The sequence below is a fragment of the Canis lupus genome, chromosome 3 (assembly GCF_011100685.1).
Source record: "Canis lupus familiaris isolate Mischka breed German Shepherd chromosome 3, alternate assembly UU_Cfam_GSD_1.0, whole genome shotgun sequence".
Classification (NCBI taxonomy): Eukaryota; Metazoa; Chordata; class Mammalia; order Carnivora; family Canidae; genus Canis; species Canis lupus.
In genome coordinates this window covers 7821914-7832790 of record NC_049224.1, presented here as the reverse complement: position 1 = coordinate 7832790, position 10877 = coordinate 7821914, and the positions used below count along the sequence as shown (strand labels likewise).

At 38.6% G+C, this 10877-nt stretch overlaps 1 protein-coding gene across 1 annotated transcript in view; it reads right to left on the bottom strand.

Annotated features, from left to right (window-relative positions):
• Nucleotides 1-334: 334 nt before the first annotated feature.
• LOC102151511 overlaps nucleotides 335-10877 on the bottom strand; it is a 98409-nt gene continuing 87866 nt past the window's right edge. Inside the window, exons 10-11 of the mRNA XM_038532177.1 lie at nucleotides 2737-2872; nucleotides 335-749 (exon numbers count right to left, since the gene is read on the bottom strand). Of these exons, the coding sequence (XP_038388105.1) occupies nucleotides 650-749; nucleotides 2737-2872 (236 nt within the window). The 3' untranslated portion in view covers nucleotides 335-649. The remainder of the gene's footprint in view (nucleotides 750-2736; nucleotides 2873-10877) is intronic.

Below are 10877 nucleotides of genomic sequence, written 5' to 3'. Positions count from 1 at the left end.
GTGTGACCGATCGATATTCAGGTAATAATTCAGATAGTAAGATGATGCATGCCTTTGAGTTTTCTCCCCTGAATTTAGCCTAATTCTTTCTTTATTTTATAACAATAATTGTTATTATTTTCTGTCATCTGGGAAGTCCTGGAGGCACTTGGGCCAGTCCATTGTGAGATAACCTAACAGAGAGGACCTTGTTTAGCTGAATTGTTTACTCACCATTTGAGCCATTTCATTTCTGTGATCTTAATTTTTCCAAATATCAGCTTTCCACATCATGGCTTGTAGGCATTCTAGGAAGCCTACAGTCAATGGACAGAGTGGAGCATTTAGCAAAGAATACAAAAGAGAAAATAAATCAACTTTTATTGTATTTATGCTTTCAAAAGACAGGGGTAAGGGACATACTATATTTTGATGCTAACACTTACAGCCTGATGGGCAAAAATGTGGGGGTATTAACAATATTGTTATAGATTGTCAGGTTAGATTTCCGTGCTTTGGTTCAAAAACAAAAGTATAATCTTACCACAAAGTTTTAGTGTATCTGAGAAATGCTCAGTTGAATGTTATATAATGAAATCATATTTTTGTTTCTTCCCATATTGGTTGGTGATGATTTTGTGGGTCCCTTCTCTTAAGATTAGGGTTTCTTTCACATTCTAGTCTCTTCTAGAGGTCGATTCATGAAGTCTTGAATAGCCTGATGCAAAGGAAGCCACTTTTTGATAGACATTTTCAGAGCTGTAATCCAGCTGTAGAAATAACAGTGCAGGACAGGTCATTAAAAAAAAAAAATGGTTGAACGGTAGGAAGGTGAAATGTTAAAAAAAAAATCGTTCACATTTATTTCCTAATTGTTTATCTGGGTGATTTAATTTGAAATTAATATAGTAAACCCTGATTCTTTGGTTTGGACTGAACAAAATGGTAAAACACCGAATGTGGACTATACAGAGGTAGCAAAGAAATAAAACTATGCTGATGTTGTAAATAGGATCAGAAGAAGGTGCGATGTCTGTAAATAGTGATCACTGGAGCTATGGGGCTTTTATAATTGTTTCTATTTAAATTTCAAGTTCAGTTGGTCAAATGTATAGCAATCAAATATTGCCATGAGGGAAAAATATTCCTTTTTGCATTTGTACTCATAGCACACTCTGCAGGTTAGCTCCCCCCTTTTCCACTCCCTTCTTTTCATTTTATTGGATGATGTTTTATAAAATGTACCATATATAATTTATTCTCAGGGTATTTTAATAGTATTTATTTATTTATTTATTTATTTATTTATTTTTTATTTATTTTTTAAAGAATGGTTTGGGTCAGATACACTATGGTTGTAGGAGTTCTAGAGACGTAACTAGGATTCTTTCCAGCACAGTGTGTCAGGAACATGAATAAGTCAATGTGCTTTGTGATTCTCTGAGAGGGGAATGTGATTTGTATCATTTCTTAAGCTTACATAACTATTTTTGGGGAGTAGGGCATCTTGTGAAGGCAAAATTCCACAAACCACACTTTGTGAAACTGCTCTTATGCTTTGAAACAGTTCTCTAGTGACTCAGTATTGTTTCCTATTGATAATGTCCACATATGGATTTGACAGTGAAATTCAACTATTTGGTCTCCACCCATAGAGAAGCTAGTTGATTTTATCAGACAGGAGTTCATTTCATTGACCCTTTTTCTAATATGACAACTGGAGCCTTACCTTCAAAGGAACCATCTTAGTCCGCCACCCAGATTGTGTAGCACCAGCCCAGGGAAAGAGATCTTGGCAAAATATCTAGCAATTCTATATTCATTAACCTCCCACTCCAGCCTATCCTTAGGAATGAGTGGAGCAGACAGGGTTTACATAATGGGAGAAGGCCTGGGGAGACTCTTCCCTTCCCTAAATGGTTACTTGCTGGAAGTCCTGAAATTCTACTTTTAGAGTTTTATTTTTTTGAGTTAAAGCAAGGTATTTGGTTCTGGTAAATACTCCTGAAGATTTTACCATGTCCCCTGTTTTAATAAATGACTGAATTTCTTTATTGATCTTTTTAACCCAATTGGGAGAAAGCGTCTCCCAATTGGGTTGAGGTGAGGGATGGTCTTCAAGCAGGTGAGGATAGGAATGGGAGATGGAGGACACTGGATGTCTTGGGGATTAAAATTAGATGGAGGAGGATCCTTTGAGTCTGAGAGAATACTTCCTCTGCCTCATAGTTTTGTCTCTGTTGACCATACCGCCCTTTGTTCCCTCAAGCCGTCATGAACCCAAGCGCCCATTTGTACATGCCACGCTGGATAGTGAACATATTGAATTATATAGGTGAGTTCTATATCCTTCAGTGGCTTATAAAAAAAACAAACAACTGACCAAATTCCAATGAGCATATCAATAAAGTTATGTAAAAGGAGGTAAAGCAGCAAATCTGAATTAATAATTTGAAATATTTACAGATAACTGTTAGTAGATTTTTTTTTTTTGTGTTGAAGTCTAAGCCACCATCTTGGGAAGAATGGTAGAATCCTTTTCCTCTTAAAAAAAGTACTTCTGGAAGAGTCATAGAAGATGACTCTTCTATGCATTAAATTTAAAAAATCCTGAGGAATATTAACTATGGAGATGATGCAAAAAAAAGGGAGAGAGTTAACTGAAGATGCAAGTTGAAGTTGGAAAGTCAAGACTTTTGCTAACAGGACTCTTGTCAGGGCAGATGAAGAAAAAGAAATATGCAGGCCTCGACCTACCGTTGGTTTTCGGTCTTATTTTCTGCACAGAAATAGAAAGTCTTGAACTCTTCAGATGGAGGTTTGAGTTCAATTACTGACTGCTTGGAGCTTAGGGCCTGCTCGTTCACCCTATATCCTTGTAAATACAGGCCACCTACAGAGGGTGAAAGGAAAAAGCAAATGAGAAGAATAGGGAAAGAGTAAGATGGAGAAAAGGAATCTGAAAAAGCACCAAGAAAATTTTGTGTCTGCAGGAACTTCTAATCCAGGTGTCTCATTTTGCAGATGAAAAAACTGAGACTCAGGAGAGTCTGTAATTGAAGGGCCTCCACTAATGATTAATGGCAAGGCTGGTAATGAGGTAGGATTTCCCCATTTCCATTTTTGTGATCTTCTCACTGCATGTTTAGTATTTGCCTTTGGGTTACTGTGGGTCTAAACCATCTACTTTGCCTGGAGGACACATTTTGAAATAAATTTCTTGGTATCAAAGAGTGACACCTGCACTATCACACTAGAAGAAAATTAAGTAATATTTGCTTGGACAAAACCATTAAGACACCCTTCCTGAATAATGAGATTGCCAGCAGTTTCTAAAACCAACTCAGATTCTCACCTTCTTTGTGCATATGCAAAGCACATTTAAAATATGAACCCACAGGGTGATATGAGGGAGCCAACTTGAATTCAAATGAGAATGAATGACTGGTTTTAGAAGATAATTTCTTCACCATCGTCTTTTGAATCCATGTTAGTGGATATATGTTGTTTGGCCTGAATTTTGTTTCCATTATTTGGGGGGTAGGGAGAGCATATCAGTCTGGAGGAAGATGCTGAAAAAGCAAAACCTTTTGTGTCTTGTAGTGTCGATGCTCTGAGGTATAACCGAATCTCCTATCGATGATTAGATGCTTGAATCTCTTCCTTGTTCTTGCTAACTCTTATTCTAATCCCCCACTCCCCGCCCCAGGATCCACTTCAGTGCCCTATACTAACAAAATACCAAAATCCAACTTGGGTCGCTGCTCTCCCTGACAATTATCCTATGCCAGTAAGGGACTGGGAAGGGAAAATTGAGTCCCTTTACATACGACTCCTTTCATTTTCCTTTTAGTTATATTTGGTGCCATTGCACACCGTCCAGAAGCCATAGTTTTTTTTTTTTTTTTTTTAAAGAATGGTGTTTGGACTTGAAAATGTGTTTATTTTATAGAGGGGGTTTAGATGCAATGCTAAACTAAAAACTTTTTTCATTTAAAAAGAGCCCATTTCAAAGCCAACTTCTAGGAAAGCATTCATTTTAGAAATGGTTAGATTTTTCCCCCCTTTGGTAGGCCCCAGTAAAATGGTGTTTACCCTAATCCAAGAGTGAGTGCTGTCTTTGTGCTAATGGACACACCATAAAATTCACACATTTGCAGTGTGCAAGCAATGATTTTTAGTTTATGGAGTTGTGTGACCATCACCCAAATCTAATTTGAGTACATTTTCTTCACTTCAAAAAGAAACTCTGTGTCCATTTATCAGTCACTCCCCGTTTGCTGGCCCATCCGAACACCAGGCGACCTAACCTCCTTTCTGTCTCTATGGATTTGCTTTTCCTGGGGTGCTCAATATACATGGAATCATACGATATATTGTCTTTGTGACTGGCTTCTTTCATTTAGTATGATGTTTTCTAGGTTCATCCATGCTAGGTCATATTATCAATTCCTCATTCCTTTTTATCGACAAGAGATATTCCATTGTGTGGGCATACCACATTTTATCTACTCATTAGTACATTTATCTACTCATTATCTACTCATTAGGACATTTGAATTTTCTTCATTTTTTAAGCTATTATGAATAATGTTATGAATATTTGTGTACAATTTTTGCACAGGTCTATGTTTTGGGGTATATACTAGAAGTGGAATAAGCAATGTGCTAGATGTTTCAGGACTAAGGGCCACCTGAAGACATATCCACGGATAGGTTTGCTGTCTTAAATCTCTTCTCCCAATAGTAGTACAAAGTTTTTCTATTACTGCACTGGTTTCTGACTTCTTTCTACTTGTGAGATTTCCCTTTCTCATGTGTCTGAGCAGACATGAATATCCTCTCCCATCCCTACCCTCTTTGAGAACAGATAGAAAGTTTTGTCCAAAAAGATGTGCGCCACAAACAGGAAAGTTCCTGACCCCTTTTCTAACCAGTTACAGGGTAGAAATGATTGGCAGTAAAGACATCCAATTGCAACCCCATTACCTCATTTGAGGTGACCTCACTGGGCCAGTCTCTCTGGATTAAGTAGCAGCAGTAAATAGCAAGCTGGCACAACATTTGAACAGAAATTTCTCACAAGAACCTTGCAAGCATTAAGTGTTCCATTTGTTGCAATAATGTAAAATATGTCTGAGGAGCACACACAGACCTTGATGTGATTTATTCAAGAACAATAGTTAACAGTCACGATTTGTTACTTTCAGCTTTTGCTGAAGAGAGAGAGAGAAGGGAAAAGAATCATCAAGTACATGGTGAATGACATGGGGCTTGAGGGCTATGAAGAGGCATTTGGCTAAAGGGTTTCTGGAATATTCACACTGTGGCTTTTTAATATTAGCCGGCCCAGGCAAGCCAGTAATGCATATCGTTAGGGTATGAGCACTTTCCTTGACAGTAAGCATGGACTTCAGGGAGCTGACTGGTGCTGTTTGTTCAACCCTGACAATACACATTAGAGGCCTACTTATCTAGCTGGAAGTAAGATGTGAGATTCGCATCTAATGTGGTTTTCACAGGAAATTAGAGCCATATGTACTTTCCCCTCATCTCACTGTTATCTTTCCCGGCCTTCTCTTTGTGGCTCCCAGGATTGCCTCACTACCTCAGGTGACTGTTAGAGCCAGTAGGTCATGTCCCAAATACTACAGATACGTCTAGAAGTGAGAAATAGCATAGGAGGTCTCCTGGATCTCTCATCAAGAAGAGAAATCACTGGAATAAAATCAATATAAAATGAAATGGAAATAAAACAGTAAGGCAACTGAGATGCTGTGGTTGGGGGGTGGGGTGGGGTCATGTGTCTGAGAAGTGATGGTCATAGAAGCCTGAGTCTTAATAACATACATAGCAACTAATCTGGTAGGCGGAGGACAAGGATAATTGAAAGGAAAGAACCTTTTTTAAATACCCTAAGGTACCGTATGTAAAAGAGACAGTGTTTTTGTACCTGAATATTTTCCAACCTTTTTGGCTGTGATCCAAAGATGTTAATAAATACAGAGCTCTCCATGTTTTCATACAGTTGGCCCAAAAGTTTTGTGAAACACTGTGATGTACCATGATATTTTCTATTCAATTAAATTCTATTCTATTGTGTTTTTAAGTACTCGTCGCAACCTGCTACGTTGACTGCATGACTCAGTAATGGGGTAAAAACGTGTAGTTTGATGATTAATGCTATAAATAGCAACCAACGCCTGCTTCACAGTGCTGGAGAACAAGGAACCAAACAAGGGTGAGATATGCAAGAGCTAAGCAGAACTTGGACAGTACAAGGAGGGGAGGAATTAATAGATCAGACCAGCGCAAAGGTCATTCATTTAGCATCCATCCAGAAGAACTGAAAATAAGTATTAGGACTTTGTATAATTTTTATGAATATAATTTTTCTAATTCCTTGCATATAGAAATGATTACATAAAGCTGAGTATTTTATTTTTTATTGATTAATTGATTTATTTTAGTGCCTGTTCATGGCACAGCATGGGTTCAGCCATTCTCGGTAAATTTCTCTACTGCCTGTCCTCACAACTCCTGGTTGTTGTGATAAATAGCTGGACTACACGGATCGTGACTATGGCAGTCAATGTGCCAAATTCTAGAGACTACTTGTTTGAGACTTGTTTCTGGCAGAGAGTGCTCTCTGTAGCAGTATGGCTAAGAGTTTGGGCATAGGATTTGGATGACATTTGTTCATATTTTGTCACTTAACAGCAGGGGGTGGGCACATCAGCATGTTAGTTAACTTCTCTAAGCCTTCGTTTCTCTCATATAATGGGGCAATAACAGTGGTGGTTTGCAAATATTGGCTTTAGATAATGAACATAAAATGCTTATCTAAGTCCCGGACACATAGGAAGCATTCAGTGATACATGCTAACTATCTCCCTCCAACCCACCTGAGCAGTTGATCCAGTTCTCTAACCACCCCCCCCGCCCCCCACCAAAAAAAAAACCAAAAACCCAAACAGACCATGTGGCTCCCCAGGGCAGTGATTCTTAATGGACAGTGGAGAGAGGCATTTCTATTTTGGGAACTTCCCACCGGAGATTTGGATATGCCTCCATGCTAGCTTGGGTTTCCTGGTGCCATATCATTGGCTATGAGCCTCAGGTCACGATGCATGTGAAAATGTACAAGACTGGAAAAGACTCTTCCAAAAAAGAATGTAGACCTCAGCTCAAAATTCCAGTCTGGGGAAGGGTAAAGCACTCCAGAAGAGCTCCTGCCCAGCCCCTTCATGCTAAAGAAGGGCGAGCTGCTGGTTAACCCTCCGAGAGCTTCCATCCGGACCCAGCAGCTGTCAGAATGACAGTGAGAAGGAGGTGGCAGGAAAGTGCATTTTCTGGAAGAAGGTGCATGCTCAGGCAAATTGTATTTTTTATTTGAAAAAGAGTAAAACCATGTAAAACTCAAATCACAGGCCTCTATTTTAGAACATGGCCTAGATATAACATATTCTTTTGGAATTTCAGTAAGAAAATGTTCTTTTAATCCATATTTAAGATAATTGAAGCTAGAAATGGAGGGCCTGTGGACATAGGGATATTTAAGATGTACAGCTGGGTAAGAATGAATGGATTTGGATTAAATATTTTTATTAGTCACAAAATGATATATTTTCAAGGAAGGAATTTAAAAATAGATAGAAATTAGATGACTTCTTAGGGCTAGAAAGGGCGTGAGATAGCCAAAGGGCTAGACATTTGATGGCCTGAGTTCTGGTTTTGCCTTTGAATTGGCTTTCTAATCTTCTAACCTTTCTCTATGAAGTGAGGGGAAGACAAACTACTCACACTTCATGGGAATGATGGCCATTTGCAGTAATTTGATTGTTCATTCATTAAAAACACATAAATATAGAGTCATCTTTGAAGCATATGGTCCCTTAGAAGAGATAAGACGGCCATCTAGAGGTAATGCACAAGGTAGAGGGCAATAAGTGTCACAAGATGGGTAAGTGTGGAAGTTCAGAGAGGGGGGATGCTTTGTCGGGGACCATATGGGGTTGCTTAACACCATAGCAGAGATGGCTGGTGACCGAATAAGCATTTGAAGGGCAGTGGAATCCGGCCAACTAGTGTTGAGGAATTGGTAGGTATAGAATGGTTCCAGGAGGAGGAACTAGCACAAGCAAAGATGTGTTTCAGAAAAAAGAAGATGTGTTAAGGAAATAGAACATGTGTGTTAAGGAAATAGAACATGACCATGTTTGGTTAGAATGCAAGGTGCTCTAACACAAGGATTGGAAAAGAAAACCAGAGAGAAGGATTTTGGGACACAATATAAAACTCTCGAGTGCTCTGGAGGTAACAAAGAACCTTGGAAGGTTCTGGAAAGATGTGTGAAATGATTAGAGCTGAATATAAAGAAGATGTCCATTTTTTCTTCCCTATCTTTTTCTTTTTCTTTTTGTTGGTGTAACTTAGGCTACCTGGGTTCAAATTCTATCTTTATCATGTATTATTAGCCAGGGGAATGTGAACAAATGATATAACCTTGCCAAGCATCAGTTTCCCTAGTGGTAGGTGTGATAGTAACCTATCTCATAGGAGGGTTATTGAAATTAAATGAAATGATAAGAAAAAACACTTAACAGAGGGATCAGTACAAAAACTATACTGACTAAATGGTAACTCTGCTTTTGCTGTTCTTATTTTTAGGCCATTTATTAGTAGCCATTTTCTAGCTCTCCAACTAGGACTTTCCAAAGTAGGGCCTCTGACTTTTCAGAATCAGGGAAGCCACCTAGGGCTGTCATTACTGTTTTAAACGCGGAGGCCTCTGGGCCCTAGGGGTCTGGTATTTCAGTTTGGAGTGAGCTGAGCATTCCATCCTAAACATTTCCTCTCTATCTCTGGAAACAATCTCTTAAAAATGAGCTTCGTTGATTCAGTCATTAAAATGATTCAGACTTTTGCAGTGATTATTTTAATTAATTAATTAGCTAGCTAATTGATTGATTTTAGAGCGAGAAAGAGAGGGAGACCTTGCACATGGCGGGGGGACTAAGAGGGTGGGAGAGAATCTTAAGCAGACTCTTTTCCTGAGCACAGAGCCCAACTCAGGGCTCAATCCCAGCACCCTGAGATCACAACCTAAACCGAAACCAAGAGCTAGACCCTCAACCAACTATGCCACCCAGGCACCCTTGCAGTGATATTTTATAACAAAAATCCCAGTCCATGACTGCTTTGGAGGTTTGTTTTGTTTACCTTCATTCTCATCCTGGTATTAGGTACTTAAAACTATGGATTTGGTATTGAATAGAAACAGCCTGTTCGGGAAGTGCTTAGAGATGCTGGGTCCCTCTGAATAGTTGAATAATATTTCGGGTTATGTTGTGATGCTCTCAAATGGAAAGGTGAGTAAGTGAAAGAGAATCACTGTATCGCTCATCCTGAATGAAGGGAAATGGAACATAGTGTGATGTTCGCCTTGTACTTCTTTCGTACTTTCCAAGGAGGCTGAAATGGTCACCAGATACTTCCAACTTGGCATGGCTGTCTAGCTTAAATAAAAATAAGCATTAATGTTAAAAAAATTATTAAGTGACTGAGATTCCAGGATGTTTACTACTACTAACTATTTAAGGATAATTCATTTGGTGAAAAAAAATCCAACTGCAAATAAAATGCCAATAATCTCTTTTGTCTAAAATTATAGGAAGGCTAGGGGTGCTTGTCCGGCTCAGTTGGTAGAGTGTGTGACTCTTGATCTTGGGGCTGTGAGTTCAAGCCCCACGTTGGGTATAGAGATACTTAAAAATGAAATCTTTAGGGATACCTGGGTGGCTCAGCAGTTGAGCATCTGCCTTTGGCTCGGGTTGTGATCCGGGAGTCCTGGGATCGAGTCCCACATTAGGCTCCCTGAAGGGAACCTGCTTCTCCTTCTGCCCATATCTCTGCCTCTCTTTCTCTCTTTGTGTATCTCTCATGAATAAATAAATAAATAAAATAGTTTTTAAAAATCTTTTAAAAATTACAAGAAAAATAATCTCTCTTATTGAAAGCAGGCATACTTGTTTTATTAAATTATATTGCTTATATACCCATTTTGTACATACAGCTTTTAGAATACACAATTTAATCAATATATAAGATATATACATTTTGTATAGAAGGGCTTTATATATAGAGCAACCCCTAATAGCAGTTACCTCATGTAATCTTTCCAACACTCCTGTGAAATATATAGGTGTTTCCATTTTACAAATGAGGAAAGTAAGTTCTAGGCAGTTAAGTAACTTGCCCGAAAAAAAATTGACAGTTAATGTTATTTTTGTTACTCACTTGTCCAGCATTGGGAATACTGAAGGGGGAGTTACTGCCCCAAAAAGCTATTGCCACTGATTCTGAATGTCATCAGTGACCAAAAGAATGAAGGAGTTTATTTTTTGTTTTTTGAGACAATGAAAGCATGGGATGAAAACTACAGGAGCTGGAATTAGCTTGGCTGTGTTGAGATCTCAGCTTCATTGTTGACTACTTGTGATCTTGTCAAGCTAAGTAGACTCCCCAGCTAATTTTCTTATGTGTAAAAGGGGAATAATAGTAGTATCTCTTCATTGGATAATGAACTAATTATCTTTAATTAATTAGCACCCAGGCATCCCTAAAGATTTCATTTTTAAGTATCTCTATACCCAACATGGGGCTTGAACTCACAGCCCCAAGATCAAGAGTCACACACTCTACCGACTGAGCCGGCCAGGCACCCGTAGCCTTCCTATAATTTTTGACACAAGAGATTATTGGCATTTTATTTGCAGTTGGATTTTTTTCACCAAATGAGTTATCCTTAAATAGTTAGTAGTAATTAGTAAATGAACTAATTTAGGTAATATAGACAGTACAAGGCTTGGTAAAAGGTCCATAAAGCTAGGCTGTCA